General features: G+C 41.4%; 2 protein-coding genes across 4 annotated transcripts in view; one reads left to right on the forward strand and one right to left on the reverse strand.

Moving 5' to 3' along the window:
* Window positions 1-8,761: 8,761 nt before the first annotated feature.
* star2 (steroidogenic acute regulatory protein 2) lies at window positions 8,762-12,639 on the forward strand. Its single transcript, XM_047609433.1, has 7 exons — window positions 8,762-8,843; window positions 8,942-9,049; window positions 9,133-9,275; window positions 9,437-9,595; window positions 9,824-10,008; window positions 10,791-10,884; window positions 11,809-12,639. The coding sequence occupies exons 1-7, from the start codon at window positions 8,780-8,782 to the stop codon at window positions 11,899-11,901; spliced, it is 846 nt and encodes a 281-aa protein (XP_047465389.1). The 5' UTR covers window positions 8,762-8,779; the 3' UTR covers window positions 11,902-12,639.
* A 141-nt stretch (window positions 12,640-12,780) lies between these two features.
* Window positions 12,781-25,809, reverse strand: part of LOC125022772 (A disintegrin and metalloproteinase with thrombospondin motifs 14) — a 46,915-nt gene continuing 33,886 nt past the window's right edge. For all 3 annotated transcript variants that reach the window (XM_047609700.1, XM_047609701.1, XM_047609699.1), the window contains exons 8-22: window positions 25,372-25,515; window positions 25,092-25,224; window positions 24,120-24,233; window positions 23,785-23,933; window positions 22,630-22,802; window positions 22,278-22,411; window positions 21,564-21,687; window positions 21,276-21,356; window positions 18,482-18,645; window positions 18,210-18,375; window positions 17,806-17,938; window positions 17,442-17,649; window positions 16,197-16,326; window positions 15,515-15,622; window positions 12,781-15,424 (exon numbers count right to left, since the gene is read on the reverse strand). In XM_047609700.1, coding sequence (XP_047465656.1) covers window positions 14,865-15,424; window positions 15,515-15,622; window positions 16,197-16,326; window positions 17,442-17,649; window positions 17,806-17,938; window positions 18,210-18,375; window positions 18,482-18,645; window positions 21,276-21,356; window positions 21,564-21,687; window positions 22,278-22,411; window positions 22,630-22,802; window positions 23,785-23,933; window positions 24,120-24,233; window positions 25,092-25,224; window positions 25,372-25,515 — 2,521 coding nt within the window. In that variant the 3' untranslated portion in view covers window positions 12,781-14,864. The remainder of the gene's footprint in view (window positions 15,425-15,514; window positions 15,623-16,196; window positions 16,327-17,441; window positions 17,650-17,805; window positions 17,939-18,209; window positions 18,376-18,481; window positions 18,646-21,275; window positions 21,357-21,563; window positions 21,688-22,277; window positions 22,412-22,629; window positions 22,803-23,784; window positions 23,934-24,119; window positions 24,234-25,091; window positions 25,225-25,371; window positions 25,516-25,809) is intronic.

Genomic DNA, 25,809 nt, shown 5'->3' on the forward strand with positions numbered 1-25,809 from the left:
GCAAATAAGTCGCGAGGAGGTGGTCTGGGTGGATGGTGGGTCAGGAGGTGCATGACTCTGAGTTGGGGGCAACAAAAGTGCTACAGTTAAGATCAGTTGCTGTTTTCTTTTTGTTGTTTTACGCTTTTCAAACCACACTGGGCTTTTTTTTTTTTTTTTTTTTTTAACTTTGTGCAAGTGCCACAAATACCTAAAAATAACCATAAAATGTTCAATTAGATGCTCTAAGATGATACTGCATGGCAAAAGCAGAAGTGAAACCAACAAACGACATTCACGAGCCTCTGAACATAATCCAACATGTGCTGGACCTGATCTGAGAATGGATAAAGCAACTGAGGCGGGCGCTGGAAAGAGAATGAGATCTGGGTACTGTTAATGGAGTGAAGCAGTTTGTTTGTTTTTTTATCATGGATCATGTGTTCATCTCTGATATGGGCTCAGTAGAGATGCCTGGGATCAACTAGCTCTGACTGTCTTGAGCTACTGAGCACGAAATGCACAGCTGAGGCCGACGGGAATGTCCGTTGTGTTGCTTTGTTGTTTGGTATGGTGCAAAGAATCAGGAGGTGCAAAGCGTATGAAAAGTTGTGAGGCATGTTGTACAACTTTAATCCATCTGAGCAGGTAAAAAACCTCAATGTTATTTTAGATTCAAAACTAAATTTTAATGCTCACGTCAAAAATATAACAAAGAGTGGCTTTTATCATCTTAATAACATTGCTAGAGTGCAGCCATCTGAGACACTAATCCATGCTTTTATCACCTAATTGATTATTGTAACGCTCTTCTTTCTGGTCTTCCTAAGAAAATCATTGCTCACCTGCAGCTTCTCCAGAACTCAGCTGCACAAGTTCTGACGAGGACCAGAAAGAGAGCACACATTACACCAGTTTTAAAGTCTCTGCACTGGCTACCAGAAACGATTTTAAGATCCTCTAAGATTCAAAACATGCGGTGAGGCCTCCTTTTACCATTATGACCCCCGCTTGTGGAACAGTCTGCCTGAAGACCTGAGGAAAACGGACAATCCGGACATTTTAAAAAGCAAACTGCAAACCTAACTTTTAAGCCTGGCTTTCAACTGAATTTTACTTAAATTTTGTTATTAATTTTAATATTAATTTTTTGTTATTTAGTCTCACTTTTTATTATTATTAATTATTATGAATTGTTTTTTTTATTTTATTTGTTAAATATTCTATCTTTTTAGTCTTGCTTTTAACTAATTTTAACTTATTTTATTATTTTTACCTTTTTAGTCTGGTTATAAATGAATTTTTATTCATTTATTTATTTTATTTTATTTATTTTTTGTTTAATATTTTATCTTTTTAGTCTTGCTTTTAACTAATAACTGTAACTTATTTGATTATTTGTAAAATAATATCATTTATTTATTATTTGTCTGGTTATTAATTGATTTTATTTATTTATTTTTAAACATTTTATCATTTTTAAAAAATATTTTACCTTTATAGTATGGCTTTTATTTGAATTAGACTTTTTTAAAATCTTTTTTATCTAACTATGTATCTATCCCCTCCATATACCTGAGTGTCCTTAAATTAGACACTGAATTAGCAAGATGCTCCCAAGTTCCTCGCATCGGTGTGCATGAATGTGTGAAGAATACACACACCACAGTGGTGAACTAACCATACTAGGGGCCAAAAACCAATTACAGTTACAATTCAAAACTTGTATAATGACACCTCTTACTTTCTTGTAAACATGGTTGCAGATTACCTCAAGGCTGTTTGAGCAACAAAAAAAATCTACCCCTACTAAAGCTACCCAGCCACTGAACAAAAGAGTTAATACATCTCCAGTAATATCTGGCAATTATCTGTGTAAACACTGTAAGATTACCATCATTACTGTCCACAAAGAGCGTCTGTCTGAGTGCTCCGTATGCAGTACTCCAACTCCTTCAGGGATCACTTAAAATCACCATGCAAAACATCTTCAGAGGAGCTCCGGATTCAAGATGGAGAGATTTGAATTAATCAGTCCAAAGCGCTGTTTGAACCACCTGCAAACAATAACACTGATTTCAAAGAACGCAGCCAAAGATTTATTTTTTTTCTTTGGAGCTTGGAAAAATATCCGCAGGTAATTGCAACTTTTTTTCCCCCTATTGTATAATAAATTGTTCTGACGGCTCCGAGAGAACTACGTGTCAATGAAATATCAGCGAGCCATTGTGAAAACGGCTTAATGCGATCCTGAGGACCGTAGACGTCTTGCAAAGAGCTGGAATAAACGCATCATTTCCTGTAAATGCAGTAGAAAAGCAGTTATTTCTCAGTAAACAGTACAACGTTGGTGTCCCCTCATTTGATCTGTGCCTCAGTTTGGTCCAGACTATAAAATCAAGAAAGAAATAATAAATAACAGCTCACGTTCAGATATTTGCCACATAAATTGAGTTAGAAATTAATTTCCCCAGTGAAGCACCAAAAGTTTAGTTTATGCAACGGTTTGACTTATGACCAATTAATCTTAGTAAGCATAGAGAGCATGTTAGCATTCTCTTGCTAGCATTTAGCTCACAACTCTTCCCAAGGAAAACAAAAGCAAAGCAAATATAAACACCGATAAAACACAACATTAGAACCACCTTCCTCACATTGTGTACTGTGCCAGATCAGTTTGTGATCTAGTGAACTTGGATGGGGTGTCTGGTCTGGTCTGGTCTGGGTGGGTGCTACATGTCTAAATAACATGAATGATGATCAATTTGTATTCACTTCTCCTGTCAGTGGTTTTAATGTTGTGGCTGATCAGTGTAAAGAAGATTACGTACTATAGTATATTACTATTCAAGCATCCAAAGCATTAACAGTCTTTATACACCAGCGGCAGCGCTATTAATGCCCAGACAAAAACACAAGGCGTCTTTAGAATCACTCATTCATTTGCTCCTTAAAAAGATAAACTACTGGACTAAATCCCAGGTACGAGCGCTAACATATGAAAGTGGAAAGTGGCTTTTTATAAGATGAGCTCTCTTGCTTAGAAAAATAAAATGGAATGATCTCTCCCAGGTCTTTTTCTTTTCCCTTGTCCTTGGGTACATCATCACCAGAAACCTTTTCACCTTTTTCTTTTGTGGTTTTGTCATTATGATTCATGGCCTTTTTTTCTCTTGTGATATGTGTGTGGGGGGATGTGTATGATTTTCTGGTCTCATTTATTTGGAGAATCACTGAACAAAAGGCGGCTGTGTAGATCAAGCAGAAACACTGAAACGAATGCAAAATGTAAATAAGTCATGTATGTATGGCCAATGTGAAGAGTGTATGGGTGGAGCTTATGTTTTTAAGTGGCTGGTAACATTTATTTTTGGAAAATCAAAACACCTGTCACCATTAATAGGTACGATAAAGAGACAAAAACCTCAACAGAGGTGGAAAACCACCAGAAAAGGATTCACAGCTACTACAAAGACACAAAAACAACCAAAAAGAATGAAAAAAAAAACAAGCACAAAACATCACAGTGATGCAAAACAACCAGAATAAAATCGCAATCACTACAAAGAGACAAAAACAACCAAAAACTACTGCAAGAGATGCAAAACTATTTCAACGATGCAAAACATGTACAAATAACTGCAAAAACAACAACAAAAAGATTCCCAACAACTGCAAGGAGACACAAACAAACACCAAGAGGCCCAGAAATATTCACAAATATCCAAAATGATTATTAAGTTGTGCAAAATGACCACAAAGGATGCACAACGTCTACAATGAGACCTCAAACAAACGCCCACAGAGACACAAAACTCCTCCCCCCAAAGCAAAACAATCACTTTGTGACAACTCCAACAAAAGAGATAAAACGAAAAAGGAAAGAAAAAGACGGCGTTCTGTTTCCTGTGTTTATCACCTCTCTTTCTCTGGTCGTATCAGTTCTCAGCTTTCCTTTCCTTTAGTTAGTTGTCTGATTACTGGATTTTAAAAGTAACTAAGATAGATTACTGTATTAGTTTCATTCAGCAGCTGCCGTCCACCCCCACCAAAAAATAAATAAATGAAATACATGTTTTTATCAAAAATGCAGCATTTCCTCTACAACATAGTTCTTGAACTCTCCCCCAACTTACTGGTTTTGCTCCAAAGTCTTGACTTGGAGACTCTTCTTTCTTTTTCTTTTTATTTTTTTCGGGGAGGTGGACTCCACTGACCCTTCGGCCTCTAACCACTACCCCAGTGGTCGCATTTCCAGCTCGAAATCGCTCATCTCTCCTCTCTCCCATTGTTGTTTCCGTTTGTGTTGCTGCGTGGTATTACACGTGTGCAGTGTTAGGGCCACCCATGAGAAAAAACATGTTCCTCATGGGCGACCTTAGTGCGTTACACGTGAATTGTCCTCATGCTGAGAACGTGACTTGTCGCATAGTTATGTCACTCTCAGAGACACAAAAAGAAAGCAAAATAAATAAATAAATGAATAAAAATAGTAACGCATAGTAACTTGGACAATTCACTTCAATCTGAGTACTGGTTCAACACATTAGATTACTCGTTACTGGAAAAAAGTGGTCAGAGTAGAGGTAACTAAGTAACGTGTTACCGGCATTACCGTTCTTTACAGAAACTAACAGGACTTCCTGGGTCACTCTGTGTCAGAAAACCATCTTCCACTCTAACATTTGACTCCACTCAACCCCTTTCATCCATCCCCTTTGCACTTCTAAACTGCCTCAGGTCCTCTCAACCAAACTTCTTTGTATCAACTATAAGGCTTTTTCTTTGTAAATGAATTTGTCACCAAAGAAAAGAACCTAATGCCAACTCTTTCTTGCAAAACACAAAACATCAAAGACTGACTTTTGTCTTGCCATTTTATTTTCACATTTTTAATTTATTTATTTATTTTTTTACAGTGCATTTTATTCTCAGTGTGTATAACCTGCACACAGTAGAACTGAAACAGAAAATGCACTCCACAAATCACTAGTCAAACAGTAAAAAAACCCAAAAACATTTATTTTAAATTACATGCTGCACACGGACACATCCCAAAGGCTCTTAGCTCGTGGCGCGACCACTGGCCTGGTCAGCAGGTGAAGTTCAGCATTGACGTCACGAATCCTTCTCACAAGGACACCTGTTGACTCTGGGCGATAAGAGGCAGCTGTGCCAGATACCAAACGTGTTACAGATATGACAGCAAGAGACCTCAGTAGTGTAACTCATATCATGCAAGGAGAGGCCGATGGAACCCCTCCAACATGAGAATCCTCCCATGAAAAAATGACAAAAAAAAAAATTGAAAATCAAATGAAGATAAGATAAAATTATCCTTGGTTTATATTAAATTTGCAGTGTTGCAGCAGCATACAGTTGAAAGGACCGTGCACACAAGACAAAATTCAGAGACGTGGTAAGCGCAATGGAAAGGAGCAGGTGTCAGTCAGTTTATTAAATCATGTAACAATTAACGTGTTGGAAAATGCGGCAAAAAAATAAATTAAATAGATGCATGAACAAATGAATCAATCAATGCATATTATATAAACCTGAAATGAAATAATCCCAGACATGGATTCATTAATTATTCAAATGAAATGAAAAAATGACGAATGAAGAATGAATGAATGAATGAATGAATGAATGAATGAATGAAACAGGATTGTGTTTGTGGGTGTCACAATCAGCTGATTACTGAATGGATGCATGTATGAATATCAAGACATCTGTCCAGTAATGAATCATCCAGAGTTTGCCTGTGCAGAACAGTTTCATGAACTGCACAGACACAACAGTTTAAACAAACAAGTCTAAAGAGAATGTGCAGCTGAGAAGTCGTCTGACCACTGAGGCATGTTGGCAGCTCATTTGTGTTTGAAATCCCTGCACCCTGCACTGTAGCTTAGTTTATAAGCACACAAGGACAAACCCTTTTTAACCCTCTGAATTTAATATTCTTGCCTGTAGCACAATGTCAGCAGCACAGATGCTTGACAATAACAGCATAGTTTGCAGGCACAAGATGAGTTTGCTCTTAACTGCTTTGCATTTTTTGCAATTTTTTTTTGTTTAGGCTAAGTTTAGACTGTTATGGTGTTCTTTGTACCACTAGTAATGTGTATGGTTTATCTTATCTCATCTCATCTCATCTCATCTCATCTCATCTCATCTCATCTCATCTCATCTCATCTTTGGGTGGCAGAGTGGATTCATGTTCACATTTTTCTTAAGTAGTCTTATTGTATTGTCACATCGTATCTTGTCTTGTCGTATCATATCTTGGCTCTCATTATATTGTGTCTCTAAGTGTCGTGTTGTAACGTAACGTAACGTAACGTAACGTAACGTAACGTAACGTAACGTAACCCATCTCGTCTTGTCATGTTGTGTTGCATTGCGTTGTGTAGTGTCTTTTGGCGTTTTTAATCTTGTCGCCTCATCATGTTGTGTCTTGTCGTATCATATCATTTGTATTGCAATGTATCGTAATGTACCGCATTGTATCGTATCGTATCGTATCGTATCGTATTGTATCGTATCGTATCGTATCGTATCATGTTGTATCGTATCGTATCGTATCGTATCGTATCGTATCGTATCGTATCGTATCGTATCGTATCGTATCGTATGGTATCATATTGTATGGTATCATATCGTATCGTATCGTATCGTATCTTGTCTTGTCTTGTCTTGTCTCATCGTATTGTGTCTTCTCTTGTCTTGTCTTGTCATCGAGGTAAAAATAGACCCTGATGTTTGAGTGTGATCTATTCTAAGGCCTTGAAAATGCCTTAGAATGAAAAATAGATGATAGCCACTCTCATGGTTAAACTGACATGAAGAGAACAGCGATGAAGGCATTAATTCATGAATGCATACTGATATGAAACCTTTTGCTCTTGAGGGTCATATTACTCATAGAAACGGTTACTAGCTTTGATTCTGAAAAGATTGGGTGTAGATGGATTATCTAAAGATTAACCACTTTAACCTCTCCTTAACCTTCATTTTCCTTTTCTTCACAAACATATGCAAACAGAAGTGTGCCAGGGGTGCAGACGATATCACCATGCACCCTATCTGACCCCTGATAACCATTAGGATTACTTGGTGTGCAACCGCATCTTTTTCCATTATTCCCTGCGGGTTTATTGGTGCATGACAGCATCCTCAGCATCCTAATCTTGGCTGCTCTTCAGGGTCATAGATTGGGGTCTGACCGAACTGAATTTAAATATTTTTTCAATTCCATCATGTCCCTGGAGACTGACAACCTCAAAAGCATCCTGTAATGGTGCCAATTAGCCTAAAGGGCTTGTGGTAAGTACTGTAACCTCACCAGGTCAACACATTACAACGCATATATTTTTGATAATTATGTCTTCCAGTAAGAAGAGTATTTCTTGCCTGTTTATATGCATTCAGAAAGCTTTGGGGAACAAAAGATGTGTGCATTACTTGGATTATTTAATTTAAATGATGAATTTAGACATTAAATTTGATTAAACATTATTATCACTTGCACAAGTGGAAACAAATATGTACAAACAACACTGTTATACTGTTAATTAGTGTAGAGAAACACAGTTGAGAAGAAAAGTAGTACCTTTTGCACACTATATAATTAAATCTAAGCTATTAAACCAATATGAATTATGCTTCTTAACAGCCTCTGTTGTTAAATCATGCTCATAGTTCCTGATCAGGAGCTGTCACGTTTCAGTGTTAAGTTAAAATTTCTCTGGATAAAATTATGCCATTGACTTTATTTTAAACCAGGCTTTAATGACGGCACTTTGCGGAAATAGCCTAATATATTGGACATGCACTTGAGAGGCCCTTCCTTGTATTTAATATAATAAAGAGGCACCAACCATCAATAATCCATTAAATGAGATGCTGGGTACACCCTGGCCATTTTGGCATTAGGTAGACACAGAACCTCCACAGGGATGAAGCCATGTTAAGCCAAAGGACCATGCATCATGGTTCCCACCCTAGGACATGTCTATAAATACTTTAAATATGTATATACACAGTATAAAAATAATCAAAATTAAAAAAAAATAAATAAAAAAAAAGTTAAACACACAAAACTGGAAATTTCATGTGGAATTTGGAGGTCGGTTCAGCACCTTGTGCTGAGCTCCATATTTTTTTGAGTTGTTCCTAAACTGTTGTGTGTGTGTGTGTGTGTGTCAGGCTGCATCCTGCTGGGGATGGTCATTGCTATGGGGCGGGGGTGCCTGATTTGCTCTAGGTGGGTGCTACATATCTAAGTAACATCCACATGAATACCAGGTTCAAAAGTTTCCCAGCAGATCATTGAATTGTCACAAGATGGACAATGTTAGTTACTGACACCTGTCAGTGGTTTTAATGTTGTGGCAGATCGTCATGTGATAATGCATTTCTGCATTGCCTCAGGTTTTGTGCAACCCAGATTCCTTTTAATTCCATCTTTGAGCTCATCATCATCCACTCCACCACTGCACTTGATTCACAGCTGTCGTTCTGGTAAACCTTCCACTCACAGCCATTTTTGTCATTTCTTGAGTGTCTAAAGCAGCTGGGCAGCAGAGATTAACCATTCCCACGGCTGTACCGAATGAGCCCTGCATCCTCGCCTTCTTTTAGTTAATAAAAACTCTTGTCAAGTTCGACCTTCAGGACAGAATCCAGAACAAGTCCTATCTTCATCTCTGCCCCTTATCTCTTCCAGCGTCCTTCACGGCCCATATAAAGACCAGAGACGGGCTCCGTTACTTTGCTGTCACTGCTGCCGACAGACAACATGCTGCCTGCTGTTGTGAAGCTCTGCTGTGGAATCTCCTACCCTCATCTCAGGAGTATGGCAGGTAAACATTCAGAAAACCCTTTTTTATCGTTATTTTGTGGAAATGATGCATTCTGGTTAAAGCTCTTGAGTTGTTTTCTTTTCTGTTCAATCGTGCAGGACTTCAGCGCACAGCTGTGGCAGTGATAGGCCAGGAGATCACGCACCTGCAGCGATGGGGTCAAATCCAGCATCACATGAGGCCACAGGCTGGTTTAAAGTATACCGGTAAAATATGACCACGTATTTATTAAATAGTTTAGTTATTTGTTTGTTTTTTAACTGTCACTTACCAAAACCTTCTCTTGCAGAGGCCAAACCAGAACCAGAAAATATAAAGCCAGCGCAAGGAAAAGAAGATGAGATGTTCTATGTGCAACAAGGCCAGGAAGCAATGAGGAAGGCTCTCAGCATGTTGGAGGACAGAGACGGATGGGAGGTCGAGATCACAGAGGTAGCGTCTGATTGGCTAAAATGTCATCCTGTCCTTTTAAAAGAGCATTCATCAAACTTCAACCGTCGCACACTCTGAAATAAACCAGACGTAAGCTACAGCATTATATAACTTGTCTGCCTCTTCTTTTCTTTTTTTTTCCTTCTTTTTTTTTCCTTTAGAGCAACGGCGATGTGATACACAGCAAAGAGATGCCGGGGGCCAAGAAGGTCTTGAGACTGGAGGCGGTCCTCGAGGCCAGCGTGGACGAGCTCTACGACCTTCTGTTTGTCAGAGTTGAGGAAATGCACAAGTGGAACCCGAGCATACAGCACATCAAAGTGAGCAGCTGACTTTTCAACACCTCACAAGAGGCTACTGTCGATAATTGGATGGTTCATGTTTCAGGTTATACTGCAGCTAACATATGCAAATGCTATTTAAGCGATATTCAGTCCATGAAGGAATACTTACTTGCACGTTCTCATTACTCAGTACATTCCAATGCTGCAGATCCTTTTTTGTGTATGTGTTTCTGCAAACTCAGTGTGGCTAATATCTGTCCCTAGGTTCTGAAACACATTGGGCAAGAAACAATTGTCACTCACGAGATTTCAGCTGAGGGAGCGGGAACTCTGATTGGTCAAAGGGACTTCCTGAGTGTCAGACACAGCTGCAAACAAAAGTCCAGGGTTTACCTCGGAGGAGTAGCAGTTCAGCTGGAGTCCTTCCCCCCTCAGGCAGGCTTTGTGAGGTACGGGATCACTTTGTCGTCACGTGTTCGGGGGGCGTTAATTCATTCATATTTCTCCCAGAAAGTACAGAGTTAATCTGGTAATGAGATGACAAAGAGTGGGAAAAAAAGCAATTGTTTTGATCTGCTCTGACATTTTAATTTGACCTGACATTAAATGTCTGCTGTTTTTTGTTTTGTTTTTTATCTTGTGGACGTGAGATAAAAATATGTTGTTGCAGACATGTCAGAAGAGCAAAATATGAAAACAAAAACAACGTGAAAGTGTGTTAGCATGATAGTGCAAAAGGAGAAGGACTCACTAAAATCATTAGATTTCATATTGAACCCATGATTGTATGCACCAGATTCTGATTGTTGGACACTTTAGTTTGAGCCAATATGGAGGTTAGGACAGCCTAACCGTAAATCGAACCCTGACCCCTTTGTGGTGTGGGTACCTGGTCTAGGTGGGTGCTACATGTCAAGTAACATCCACATGAATGCAAAGTCCAAAGTTTCCCAGCAGAACATTGTATTGTTAGAAGATGATCAATATTATTTACTTCCACTGAAACAAAATGGCAGTTAGGGTTCTCTAACCCTAACCCTAACCCTAGGGTTCAGCATTTATAAGCTATTCTTCAAACGAATCCCTTTTTGGTCAGCTATTCTTTCTTTCTTGTATATCTTTACGATTGTGTGAAGATTTTTCACCCTAACACACCATCCGGACAAGCATATAATCCATATTAAACTTTAATTCATTTCTGAAGTAAATAAGTTCATGTCCATGTGTACAGAGCCGAGGACGGGCCAACCTGCATCGTCATACAAGCTCTAGAGGAGGATGCAACAAAAAGTCGTTTCACGTGGCTTCTGAACATGGACTTAAAGGTAAATTAATGTCTACTCTAAAACAATCTGTGCACTCGGACTGACTGTTTTGCGCCAAATGCGACACACAAACAAGCAGTAGACGAAACAATACCACGGAGAATCCTCCATTTTCAGCAAAGCGGTGTGCTAAAATGAGGTGACAGTTTCAGTTATTACGACAGCGTGTCAAGATCAGGATCTCATTCTTAATGCCAGTCGGTACATGCGGAAAAAGGATTAACGCAGCATAGCTGACAAAAACTCACTGTGATATAGAATACCCATTTTTGCAGATAACGTGCAGCTACAGGATAAGAATGTGCTATCACAGCTAAGTGTGCTGGTGAGTGAGATAAGGAACCGGAGGTAAGGTAAGGGGTGGTGGAGGGAGTAAACCTGTGTATAGGTACTGCAGAAAAACGAGTATTTGTTTTCGTTCGTGACAAGTTTCATCACAATTAGTTTCATTTTCGGGCTGAGAAAACAGCAGTAAAGTCTCTCTGTAGCTCTGGATAATAACTTTCTAGTATTCTAGTATTAGTATTTGGAGTTATAAAAAACGATTATTTCTATTTGTACAACAGAACCCCTGCTTTAAAAAGCCTTAGGAAAGGCTTGCATAATAATAAAATTAGGATAATTTGCTGCTTTGAGTTTTTTGGTTGTTTCATTTATTGGATTTCACTTCAAATCATTGCACTAGCTTTTCTGACACTCGGTTAATTAGCTGCTGCTCATGGAGAGCTGCACATGTCAAACTAAAGAAAGGGAGCGACAAGGACGCAAAGATCAATAGATTTGTTTCAGAGCTTGGCCAAAAGCTTGCACCTAGTAAATTATTATTATTATTATTATTATGAGTAATACTTAATACATTGATTGAGCAGCTAGCTGATTTTCCTTTTAATTTAGTGGTCTAAGGAAAGAAAATTTTGTCCTCAGGGCTGGCTGCCAAAGTACATCGTCAATAAGGCTTTGCCTCGGGCACAGCTGGATTTCACCAAACACCTCCGCAGACGTCTGAGCCTGCGCTGAGTCCCTTTGCTGTGACATCCTCGCACCGGAGCAACGGCTCGTCATCGCTCACGGAGGAAGAGACCGGGAGAAGAAAAAAATAAAAAAACGCTAACGAAGCGCTGCTCGGAGGAGGGGGCTCGTCTCAGGAAGAGGCCGGCGCCACACCAGCCTGGAGGAAGGAAGCGGCGCTCGCAATAGGAATTAATGTCACATTGTGCCACTCAAACCTCATTAGGATTTCCTGATTATGTGTCATCACTGGTGAACGACTCTCTGTGTGTGACTGGACAGAATCAATAAGATGTTGTAGCGTGTGATACGTTTTCATCCACTGCATTACAAATATAAATAAAATGTTAATGGAAACACTGTAAAACAAATGTTCCTTCTCAGTTTATATGCAGTGAATCTAGATTCGGACTAAACGCTGACCAGGCATAACATTATGACCACCTTGCTAAGATTGTGTAGGTCCGAAACACAGTTGTGACTCATTAGAGAGTGGACATGGGCCTCCTAAGGGGGTCCTATGGTGTCTGGCTGCAGAAGGATGCTAGTGGGGGTCTTTGGGTCCTATGAGTTTCAGTTTGGGATCTAGTGAATTTGAAGGCCAGGTCAACACCTTGTGCTGTTCTCCATCTTTGGTTGCTCCTTGATGGAGTCATTGCTACAGGGTGGGGGTGCCTGGTCTGGTCTAGGTTTGTGCTACATGTCTAAGTAACATCCACCTGAATGAATGCCAGGTCCAAAAGTTTCCCAGCAAAACATTATACTGTCACAAGATGGTCGATGTTATTTATTTCTCCTGTCTGTGGTTTTAATGTTGTGGCTGATCGGTGTAAATACTTTAGTAGCCAAGTTAAATGATTAAATAAAACAGCTTGACGAGAATCTCCATTCTTTCAAATGTGTTTTACTTTGTTCACCATACCACTTAAAAATTCAATAAATATTAACATTTAAAGCTTTCATTCACGTACGTATATACAAGAACTATACAATAAATGACGTTATGAACCGCAACGCAGGAACGGTGTAACAGCATAACCAACCACAGCCTGTAGACTTACAGCATCGCCTGGATTTTCCAATTGCATTGTTTCATGAATTGAAATTTACACTATGTACATTATAATCTAAAAAAAAAGAAAAAAGAATAAAGAAATATCATAATGTGTCTTTTTTGTTCGTTAAAGCATTGAATCACCGACTTCCGTGTAGACAGACGGAGGGCATGCTACAGCGGGGTTGGCTTGCAAACAGTCATGATTATTTTATCAGTGAGGATAATCACCGGTATATTAGGTTTGGACAACAACAACGACAATGATAAAAGAGCACCGAGGGGGGGTGGTGGGTGGGGGGGCAGAGAAGGCATGAAGCTCCCTGCTAGGAGTGATGACTATGAAGTCTGGAGTGTGCCACTGGGATAATTACACCATGGTGAAAGGCTTTACTGGAATCAGTGACTAAGATAATAAACAAAAAGCATAAAATATGCGTCTCGGTCATAGTCATCGTTTTAAACTAGAGCTACGACCTACGAGGAAATGGAAACTGTAACTAGAGAGTGAAGATGAGTGAAATGACGTGAGATACTAATAGTAATTAAAACTTAAAGTTGAGCACACAAAGGGTTTTTGTTTTATAATAAGGGCTGGGCCATTTTTTAACCTCCCGAGACCCTGCGTCCTCATATGGGGACATTATGTTTTAGGTTTTATTGCAGCTTATTCTGCTTCATTTAAACCTGTTAGTGGACACTTTAATCTGCCATCTAGTGGTAGCAAAGGGTCAATACACTAAACACGATAGCGGGCATCGTATCGGATTCATTCTACAGATGATCACATCAAATTCTGTGGTTAAAACATATATATTTAGGCTTATTAGCGTTACTAGTTTGATATGATGCGCAAATTTAACAAATTTTATCAACAGCAACAAGCCACAACATTGCTAATTAGCGAGTACTCGTTTAAGGACGTTGGGACTTAATTGTTCGCAATTCTTGTTTTGCTCAGCCATGTTCAGGTATTAAAACGAACAGTTTTATATTTTGTCACACATTGGTGACTTTGTTACATTATAAATAATTAAATAATCCCAGTGTCCACATATGAGGGCAAAAACTATTCCTTCCTGTTCCAAGGTGACGTTTAGTTTTTATACGTCTTAGGTCCTACTGATCCCAAATACCTTGGAGAAATTAAATCAAGATTATTTCTTCCTTTGTTGTCATTTTGTCACACACCAGCCAGGTTCTTTTGAGTCTCTGGCTTGTCTAAATTAGCTTTATGATGAACAAACTGCTTCAAACTGCTGGTGCAATGCACCCTTTTAAGTGTTACTGCTCTTGTTTCTTGATGTAGAATGTTACATATTCCTTATACTGTGGGTATACAGAATAAAATAAGCCATTATATTGCCCAGCCCTACTGAAATTGTAATTGTAACTGAAAGAACTGAAATTGAATTAGTAACTGAACTAATTGTTCCGGTGGCACACTCTAGACTCCAGACCTGGCACATGCGCCTCCAAAGCCATGGCCTCTGACCTCTCATGTTCACAATACAAGTTCAATAGTAGTTCTAATGCACTTGAGAAAAAAAAGAACAGGCTTACACAACTGTACACAGATAAAAACATGAATGTAGCAATGCAGTCATCACATTTTGAACACGTCTTGTAGTCGTTTTAGTTTACAGCACCTTCGTTTTATTTAACTATTTTTTTTTCTTCCGTTTCATATTTTGAAGCACAGAGGGCAGAGCGACGCTGCACGCACATCATCGCTCCGAGGGTTTCGATGAGGTAACCGTCACTGGTCTGGTCTAAGTTCACTGGCATTAAAAAAAAAGAAAAAAAAAGAAAAAAAAAAGAAATTATCTGCAGCAAGACTTTGAGTGAACCGGATACTGCAAAGCTGCTGTTTTGCGACTGTCTCACTGAGCAGCATGTTCACGACATTGCTCGCTGTTCATTTCTGAGCGGGCAGGGTTCTGTGACTCGAGTCCCTCTCGGATCCTAAATTGTCCCTTCTTGACCTGGCAGCAGCTGAGCCTAAAGTGCTGTTTGGAATGTGCTCTTGAGAGGCACCTCCACTGGAGTCCGCTGTGGGCCGCGTCGGCCCTGGAGGTAGAAGAGGCCCCGCATCTGAATCTGCCTCCTCGGCGGCGAGGAGGGAGTCGCTGGGAGGAGGACGCCGGGGCGGAGATTCAGCATCTGACGCCGGTGAAGGCTGAGCAGCGGTGGCCGCGGTCGGCACCGGGTTGGTGGAGCGAAGCCGTCGACTCATGGCTTTAGTGGTTTGTGGCGGGGTCGGGGTCGTGGTGACGAGTGGGGCCTTGAACGAGGCGGGGTGAGAGGGAGCGGCGGTCTCGGGTTGAGGGGTGTCGGGGAAGTCAGAAACGTGTGCGTTGAGGGTTTCCCTCTTGTTGCAAGACTCACAACAAAGCTTATAATATCCAGGGATGGAACAATAACGGGCAAGAACCTCCATTTGACAGAAAATCGATTTATCCCCTAGACATGGCTCATCTAGTAATGACAGGAGAGAGAACATCACTACGAGCAACAGCTCTGCATTTTTTTTGGTCGATTTCTGACGTCAATGACATGTTAACTTACTTGAAGAGATTTTCTGGACAGGGGTTTCAGGAGCCCTTTGGTACACGGCTTCATCTTTCATAGTGGAGTTCTCCATCGTTTGAGAAGCAAGAGAAGACTCTGGTTGCCCTGGAGGATGAAACACAGTTTGGTCTAAACAGAAGGTCCAAGAAAAGCTCAAACTGTTCCTACTGCAAGAGCCGCGTTGTTAGGAACCTATAATAAGACTTCACGGAACATAGGGCACACAGGCACAAAAAAAAAAAAAGCACTCAGTTTTAGCAGTGGCTCCTACAAACAACACAACAGTAGAAGGCTGCAGACATGAGAGCTGAATGACCTTTAAAAAGCTTCTCTACCTTTATAGCTAGTATTAGCACTATAGCCTGGTATAGCTAGTGACATAACATTTATGTCATTTAACTACTTTTGTCTACAATGTGAGTCTGGCTTTTATCCAAGGGGACACATGCAGCAGTGTTGTGATCAGTCTGATTTGGCTTCAGCCGTGCACCTCAACATCACGCACCGTGCAAAGCGTCCTTATTTGGCCTCAGAGGAGTGTGACTAATGTGCAGGATGTAGCAGACGTTAACCACCCGCGTGTGCGTCTTTCAGTATCGATCAATGAAAAGCTCTTTCATGCAGATTCGTTCCCTCGACACACTGCCTCCTCCCTAACGACGCGAGTGTAAAATCTCACCTGGACACGGACTGAGTTTGCAAATAAGGACCGTTTCTGGCTTCTCGCCCTCGCATTCCCCGATGGTGTTGTCGCTGGCCTTGCAAACCACCTGGCGCTGCTGAATCCCTTCGCCGCAGGTCACCGAGCACTGCACAAAGACACAGTGTGAGGACTTTGACTTTTCGCATTCATTTTCTCTCGAGACGTAAGTACGGCCATGTTTTTCCTAAATGTCATCTTCCTGCGAACAAAAGATCGTCTCCGTACTAAAATATCATTGCAGATTTTCCCATGACGTTAACAACCCTTCACTTAATTTTGTCCAAGTAATTAAGACGTGTGAATTTGTGAAAATGTATATCAATTTGAATTTAAATTCCCTCCTCTGTTACCTAGTACCTCACCCTCTCCTCCTCCCCACTGTTCTTGCGCTGTTTGCATGCATGCCTGGGGCAAACATGCAAACATGCATTTTCCATACTTCTCCAGACCTGGAAATTTATAAAGTCAAATTCCATACTTTCCATACTTGTGTAATAAACCCTTAAGTGAAAATACATAATAATATGTAGTATTTCTTAAGAAATAAAACATTATGAAACTTTTTTTTTTTGGTCTGGCCTCCATTTATCTGTCATCCTAGTGTCAGACTGTGACAATCTATCTGCAGCAGACTGATTTTAATAATGGACTGGGGTTGGACAAGCTGGTTATGAATTCAGGTTTAAGCTAGTGATTCACTAAATCTATCAATACTATTACAATATCAATAAAAATACCAATGTGCTTGCTAAAAATGATGTTTTATATTTTTTTTCCCTGAAAAGGAAACTTGGGCATATGTGAGTATATATATACTGTACATACAGTATACAGCAATCAGGCAAAATATTATGACCACTTTTCTAATATTCCAATATACTCATCAGAGAATGGACATGGGCCTACTGTTATTAGTGGGGGGCTTTATGGGTCCTATGGGTTGAGGGGAGGGGCCTCTGTGAATCATCCCATAGATACTTGATCAGTTTGGGATCTAGTGAATCTGGACGCCAGGTCAACACGTTGTGCTGTTCTTCATGTTTTTTTTTTCAGCTGTTCCTGAAGCATTTTTCGGAGTGAGTGTGTCAGGCTGCATCCTGCTGCCATCAGGGAGTGTGATTGCTATGGGGTGGGAGTGTCTGGTCTGGCCTAGGTGGGAGCTACACGAGGAGTTAATCTCCGCTGATATAGTAATTATCCTATTCATATGTTAAATCTTACTTGAGACCATGCCCCTGTCCTCCACTGGGCGGGGCAGATGGTGTGGTTACAGGCTCTCCTGGTCTCCGGCCGATCGTCCGTGCAGTGTTTGCTGTGGACGACCCTGTTGGTGCCGTTGTGGAGCGCCTGCATGCACTGCACCACCCTGGCCTGGTAGCCGAGCTTCCCACAAGTCTTACTGCAGGGACTCCACTCGTCCACCACCCACCTGTCAGCACAGCACAGCAGGCTCTTTGAAAACTCACACAGCAATTATAGAGTTTTCTTGGAAGTGACTCTTAGATTCTCTCTAAATTGGCATAACTGTCAAGTCAAGGCGGACACGTGGAGACCAAGCTGTCATGGCCGCTGGGCGGCGACTTACGTGGGCTGGCTGCACTCTTGGACATTGCAGCGCTTGCGGATGGGTTTGGGTTTTTTGCTGGTTTCGCAGAAGTTGCGGTGAACCAAACGACTGTCACTCTTCCTCCTGCATCCGTATTTTGTGTACTGTATGCCTGAAGGACACAGATGTGCTGAAGATGAATCCACTGGCGTAGGCGTGTGTCATTTAAAGACGCAAGATGTGTAAAAGGAAGAAGTAAAATCCTCTGCACAGATGGTTTCTAAAAAACACTTCATGGGAACTAGAGCTAAAGCAGGAAAAGAGATGAACAGATCATGCTATAAAAAAAGAATAAAATCAACTAATCAAGATTGTTGTTCTTGAATGCACCAATAGGTCAGTTAAACCTCCATCAACCCATCCCCCTCAACCCACTCACTGACCTCCCCCACAGGGTTTGGAGCACTGAGACCAGCTCTTCAGCGCCCACTCGTACGTGTCCAGCTCGGCCAGAAGTACATTGTTGTTGGTAATGAGCGGCAATAGGTCCTCGTGGATGATATACTTATACGTCAGGCTAATTTTTGCATCTTCTTCCTGAGGGATGACCTGCGACAAAGCGACCGAAGCGTCTGTTAGAGACACTCGAACTGAACGGTGATGACCCTCAAAAGGAACAGTGATAATGGTGATGATGTGATTCAGTCCGACTCACCAGAACTATGATGCCTTCATGCAAAGGGCCGCTGGTTTTCAGCGTCTCCTTCTGACCGTCCATGGCGTACTCCCACTGTAAACCGTTCTCGATGAAGGTCTTTGATTCGGCATCTTCGCTTTTTGCGTTGAGTATGAAGTTTCCGGTGACCTGATTCTTCACAGCTGTCAGTGGTGAGAGAGAAAATGTTTTATGAATACGTAGAGGGAAATCATGTGGTCTGACCCAGGCTTCCCACATTCTGATGTGAAATCTGCAAAACTCTTATGTTTATTTCACATTTACTTAACCAGATGAAAAGACCCACTGAGATCGAGACCTATTTCGCAACGGTGACATTGCCAAGAAAGGCAACAGCACGCGTCCACAAATAACAAGCAAATAACAACAATCACGAAATAAACATTGAAACTGTTTAGCAGATAAAATGCAGGAGTGATGACTTCGGTCTTTTAGGATAGAGCCAAAGGCCTCAAATGAGAGAAGACATTTTCTGTCCAGATTGAAAGGTACTCCAAGCAGACGGGGCAGAGAAACTAAAATTCAGTATGAACACGAGGAGCAGCTATGTGCAAAATGTCATAAGATCTAAAGGCGTAATGGCTTTTAGTTCTCAGAAGAAAAGAGCATAAATAACCAGGAACCAAACCAATCTTGGCTTTATTTGGCGTACCCCTACAGCCTCTAAATTCATGGACTTTTCTTGCCTTTACCACCCTGTTGGCCGGGAAACTCATACTCCTCAATTGAAAATACCCTCAGCCTCTATCTCATAGCAGGTGGGTGTATTGAAAAGCTTAGATTTTCCATCAATGGTTCCACAAAATCACATGAAAAAACTTGGAGCCCTCTACTTTTTTTAAAAAACATTTTTCGTCCGTGCTTGTTTCTTCTGATGTTTTCCTTATTTTTATGTTCGTTTGGTGTGTCCTGTTCTGTTCTATGTTATATGATTGTGGGAGGGATAAAAATTAAAGAACAGAAGTCTTCTCTGTCACATTGCGCTGTCGTGTTGCTACCTGTGAAATTGCTTCCAATAAAGAAAGTCATGAAAAGAAAAAGGTCAACCTCTCCCCTGCAACAAAAATGACTCTATGAATTTTCCTCTAATCTATGGGGGGACGTGTCAGTTCGTATTCTGTCTGTCTCTGTGGTTAGCCGACGCTAATTCCTCCAAGTTGTGTGTCATCTCTTATTCCCGGCAGCTAATAAAAGGCAGAGAGGAAAGAGAGTGGAGGAAAGAGAACAAAGAGCCACTGTAAGATGAAGGAAAAGAGTCTCTCAACGTACGACTAATATCTGAAGATTTCTCCTTTATTTTCACACACTGCTTCACGATACCTCCACCGGTGCGTCGTGCTCCGGGCGCTTAGCTACATAAAGCTCAAATTAGCAGCCATTAGCAGGGATGTGAACGTTTTTCCTTTTTCACCGGAGTTAACACCAAGCATGTGATTCATCACTCGAGCTGACAGCACAGTATCTATAGCCTGCTGCTCCATCTGTATGAGGAGCGTTATCAGGAAGTGGTGATTACATATGGTGTGGGCACGTCACTGATATCGCTCAAACTCACAAGTTTGGCTGGAAAATAGCATCAGTTTGGCCAATGAGAGGAAGTGGGGACACATTGTCCATATGTATACAGTCAAATTGTCTTGTACGTGTACGTGTAAAAAAAGTAAAAAATAAAAAAAATCTTTGTCTTGGCTATGACTCTTGTGTAGTAATTTGTTGGTGCAGGAGTCAAAGATGCTGGATTTTCCTTCTCTTGTAGCCTGTCTCTTGTGAAAATGGTGGACGTGGATGGCAGACACGGTGGAGAAAAAAAAAAAGAAAACATCACGGTCATCAGGGTCTATTGTTTAGGGTGGCTATGGCACTAGGTATTAAGCTCTTTCCCAAGCGTGCCTGGCAAAATTTAAATGTTCGACCTGATGGTAATATAGGATGAGGTGTTGGCTGAGTATGTGTGTATCGTCCGTTCTATTGAGACTGCAAATCTATCTATTGTTCATTTCTGTGAGGTTGGGTGTGTTGGAGACTGAAATCATGGTGTAGAAGCAGATGGAGCAGTAGAGGAGAACTGGTTAGATGATGCTCTAGTAAAGGAATGACAGTAAGTGGGGGGCGATGTGGAGTTCTTTCAGTTTTCTGATTTCTGACAGCTGTTGTTGGCATCTTTTCTGTATTTCTGTGACGTGGTGATCAAAGCTGTTAATCCCTTCAGTTGTTTCAGATGTTATATTAATGTGATGTTGCAGTAGTACACCATAGACTGTATAGAAATATGGGAAACGTGTCGGCCCTTCCTTGCATTGGTCAAACTGACACTATTTTCCTGGGGATACGGACTGCACAGTATAGTCCAAGATTAGAGCCATGCAGATTATTTAATTAATACTATGCTAAATATTGGATTATACGCTGTACTTGTTTTAATTTTTCTTTTTACAACTCTCACGACCAGTTATGGAGCAGTTGGCACGGCAACACCTGTTTCTATAGTCAAATAACCTTATGACCTATACCGCAGCCAGTCACCAGGGGGAGCTCTACTTGCTTTAGCTTCACTTTTGAGGAGCAGTTCATACTTTATACTGTTTCTAGTTTGTATCTACCAATTTATGCATTTGTCACTTGCCACTCTTACCCTTGAATGCGCTGCGCATCTTTTTCAGCAATTAATGAAATTACACAGCTTTTTTTTCACAAGGGATCAAATAACAGTTCAGAAACCTGCAACCTGTAACTCCTTCCACAAACCAATTCTGCTGCTTCCAGCGACACTCACCAATTATATGAGGAGAGGTCTCGTTCTCTTCAATAACGATGTGGCGGGCTCCCATCGGGATGTCGAACATTTTCAGCATTCCTAACGAGACAAAGAGACACAGCGTGGTACAGCTGGAGGCCGCAGGCAGTGGGCACTTCTTGTGTGTCTGCCTCTAAAGCAGGCAATTATTTCTGAACCGAGATAACCGAAAGTTTGTTTGAGGGCGGAGCGTGGTCTAATGCAGAAGAGGCGACGGACATGAAATTATCAGTTTTCGGTCTGTTTGTCCGTGTGGCTGGTAATTACCGGTCTTTTTGGGGGTCTTGGTGAGCGTCAGTTTCACGGTGCGGCAGTGGGAGTTGTCCCCCTCACAAACTCCACATTTGTCCTCTTGTTTGTAAGAGCCGACCTCCTTGTCGCAGCCGACATGCTGTGAGAGTGGGGGGGAAGGGGAGGGGGGGTGGGAGAGGAGGGGGTTGAGAGGCAGTCAATCAAACCAGCGCACTGCTGCGTCTGACTTTTGTACACACTGAGATCACTCTTCTGGGAAAAGGATGCCACGGGAGATCGCATCTGGCTTAGATGGTGCCTGCTTTACAGCGATGAATAATGGAAACACGCCCTGACATAAGATCCAGGAGGTGTAGCCAAAACACTGTCCTGCAGCAATGAGTTACAAGTTTCGACGTTACGTCCAAGGTGAATCATGAGACAAAATAAAAACTGTGTGTGTCTGAGCACAGAGCACAGGAGTGCAGTATTTAGTCATCAAATACTAGTTTGCATCTTTCTAAGGAAACTTCACATCACATAATCAAAACACTCTACTAGAGGTTAGGACTGTATGGGAAAACGTGATATCAATATATTAAATATTTAGCAATCTAATCTAATCTATGTCTTCATGTTGTTAGTAAGGGAGACTTGCATATGGTCTAAACTCCTGTTTTCACTGTGCACATGATCAATCTGAATCTTGTCTGAAAGCCAACCCTGTCAAATGCAATGAAAACCCCTTACCAGACACTCTCCTCGGGCGCACACACTGAAGGGGTCTGTGTAGCTGCATCGCGTCCCATCGTGCATCACCTGGTTCATGAACACCACCTCTCCTGTTTCCTTCGACTTGCAGCTCAGTTCGCACTTGCGGGCCTCTGCAAACACACAAACACATGCTCGTACATACTTTGACTCCCCCATCCGCATCTGCAGACGTCGTCTGCAGGCCTGCGAGGGCTGGCGGCGCCCACGTGAATCTAAACGTGCGCTCCTGCCAACACCCGTCCCGTCCGCTTTGTGCTTTTGCGTAAAAAACTCTCAAGATCGCCTCTGAAAAGCAGAGCCAGCTCTGCCTCCCTCTTTACACACTTACCATCTGGGTGCTCATACGGCAGCCAGGTGTGCTTGACGTTCTTGTGGTATTTGTTGCTCCTCTGGACGCACTGCTGGGCACGGAAGTCCTCGTAAGGGCCAGCACACTCCTCTGTGTTGCACATCTGGTAGTCAAAGGCAGAGCCGGGGCAGTCTCGACCACCGTAGGCAGGCCTGAACGTTGACAAAAACATGATGCCAGTAAGACTCCTTTCATCACAGCAATGGAAAAGACACAAAAGCAGAATATTTCGATGTATATAAGTATGTCAAAAATAGCCTGCAGGCAAAATCCATACAAAATTTAACATAATTAAATGTGAATTATTTTTTACAGCTCTTATGGACACCTGAACATCAATGACATAAACCATCCTTAAAATATATATATTTAACATGTATTTAGTGTTTTAGTTTGGCCTAAGTCCCATCCACTAACATGGAGTAGGCGGAGCTAATGACCTACACTACAGCCTCCAGCCACCAGGGGGAGCTCTACTTGCTTTGGCTTCACTTTAGAGGAGTAGTTGCTGCGTCTATATTTATACTGAATGTGTTTTGAGGGGTTTTATTATACAAACAAAATTAATACACTTAATATAGTATTTTTTTCTTGAAATTCATGAAAAGTACAATAAAAGTTTTAACAATTATGTGCTCAGAGGTGCAGGGCACATTAACTGGAAACTTTCAACAAAATTGCTCCACACTCAGCAACAAAAAGGTTTAAATGGAATGAATCTGATACGGGATGGTTGTTAAATAAATATTAAATGGAGCAATGTTGAAGACTTTACTGTTGTGGTGTTAAACTAGCCTGTGCACGATGGCAGCCTGTGGATCAAGGTGGATTAGGAACCACGTGCTAAAATGCTTCAAGTGAAAATGTCGTCACGTTAAAGTTTTAAAGTATAAAAACGAGAGGCAGACAGTAGCTCACTGCCCTGAACATTTTCAACTTAATCAAAGCCAGAACTGGATCCGAAACTGACCCGGCTCTCCAGCTCCGCATTCACACTGTTACAGTATGTCATCATCTGTTGGATGAACTCACATATCATAGAAAACTATTTTGCCACTGGATAAGTAGCCAATTTATTTTCAGACTGTTCCCTGTCAACCACCCAAAACATATATTTTTTTTTCTCTCACTCACGGAGGGTTGTTGCACTGTCTGCTGCGGGAGCGAATTCCACCTCCACACGTTCTGGAGCAAGAGCCAAACTTTGACCAGGAGCCCCAGCTCCCATCGTGGCCCTGAGGCTCCTGGCTGGATCGCCAGATGCAATGGCCCTTGAAGCACCACTAAAAATATGACAGATGAAAGGAAAGGTTCAAACTGTGCACTCTAATGACCGTCAATTATTTTGAAAACAGTACAGGCTTTCTGAATTTCCCCCCGTCTCCGTTCTTATGAAAAATTCCGGTAAGAAAAACTAGATTATTGTACATAAAAAGAAGAACTAAATTTGATTCAGATTCCTTTCTTACCTTTCCTGGTGCACACTCTGTCCCGTCCACTGGAGGACCTTTTTTGGTTTTACAGAAGTACTGGTTGTCGGGGTGGCTGCACCACAGCTGCTTGCAAGGGTCATAGGTTCGAAACTAAAGAAAGGAAAGTGGAGAAAGGAACATTTTTGTGCTTGAGCTTTTGCAAATGTGGAAGCAAACACATTCAAAATCCTATCTTGCTAACTCCCTATCAGCCACTCATATATAAACATATACGGGCTCAGACCATAAATATGGGAGTTGCATAATGATACTCGATTCTGAAATTATATAGTATTACACACAACAACATTATAAAAAAAATGATAGTGCAACATATACTTGAAGATATTACTGATATTACTTCACATCATGTCAAGGGAAAGTGAATGCAGCTAAAAAGAAACTCGCTGTAAATCCACACTCCAGTCCAGCAGGTGGCGATAATGCATCTGCAGGCCGGTTTATCGACCACCAAACGAACAAAAGGAAGATGAAGAAACCTTTTTTTTGTGTGGATGTGGAAATGGTTCCTCAGTGAGAACTGGAAGTTGAATTTAAGCTTTTGGTTTTAACATCTGCCATCATGTATTAGGGCTGTATTATCAGCTGCTCCGTGTCCTTGGAGACCTCTCTGTCATTGGTTGTTGTGAAAGTACTGACGTAATCTTCCAGATTTGGTGTCTTAAATATTCCTCTGTGACTTTGCGAGTGGTTTGGAAGGTTCACCAGTGGTTTAAGAGCGCATCTGTGAACCCTCGCATTACCAGACAGATCTGGGCCGATCTTCAGGACAGAGCTGAGCGGAACCAGACCAGCTTCCTACTCTAAATGTTGGGAGGAGTGAATCTGGGGATAAATCAGCCCAAGTCCTCAACTCTGAGCCCACCTTATATAGCTACCATCTCACTTTGTCTTGTCTTGCAATGTAGATGTGAACAAATAATTAATAAGTGGTGGTGGAGCACTTACGGCCGTGCACATTTTATAACCAACGCCAAAATCAAAGCGGCACTGCTCGTCCATCGAGTAATTTATTCCAGGTAGCTCGGGGAGCTTGGGCCACTTATGCTCAAAGGGATCATCCAGCAGGCAGTCGTAGGAGCTGAGGAAGATACGAGACGTTCACGTGCGACATCTTCAAAGAACAGGCCACACAGAGACAAAGAAGTAACATGCTGCTTGGCATTAAAACCTCACGGGGGCTGAGAGAGAAAGGGACAAATAGTGGAGTAGGAGAAGCAGGACGCACTGGATGTATCTGTTGAGCTCCTGCTTGCTGCAACGTGACCAGTGGTAGCGGTGGAAAGCTGCTTGGACCAGAGGCGCCATGATGCTGCCCATACTCGTCTCATCAGCACAGCGATTCCCCTGGCCATCGTGCTCCATACCTAGGCTGAAGGAAGGAAAGAGGTCTATTAAAAGAGGAGGACATGCAGCATTGTTAGCGGATAAGTCATGGGAGGAATAAATGTGTCTAATTTGCCACAAAGCAGTCAAACCACAGGGCATGAGATCGAAATAGGTCATTGAACATATTTTGCAGGATTTGATTTATATCTCAGCTTTCTTAATTGCTTTTATTTTCTATTGTTGTTTTACTTGTATAACACATTTGAAGACGTATCATTTGAGTTGACATGTTTGGTTGATTAGACATTTTGTATATATTTTTTGAATTCTCCCCCAG

Source organism: Mugil cephalus, chromosome 16 (assembly GCF_022458985.1).
Source record: "Mugil cephalus isolate CIBA_MC_2020 chromosome 16, CIBA_Mcephalus_1.1, whole genome shotgun sequence".
NCBI lineage: Eukaryota > Metazoa > Chordata > Actinopteri > Mugiliformes > Mugilidae > Mugil > Mugil cephalus.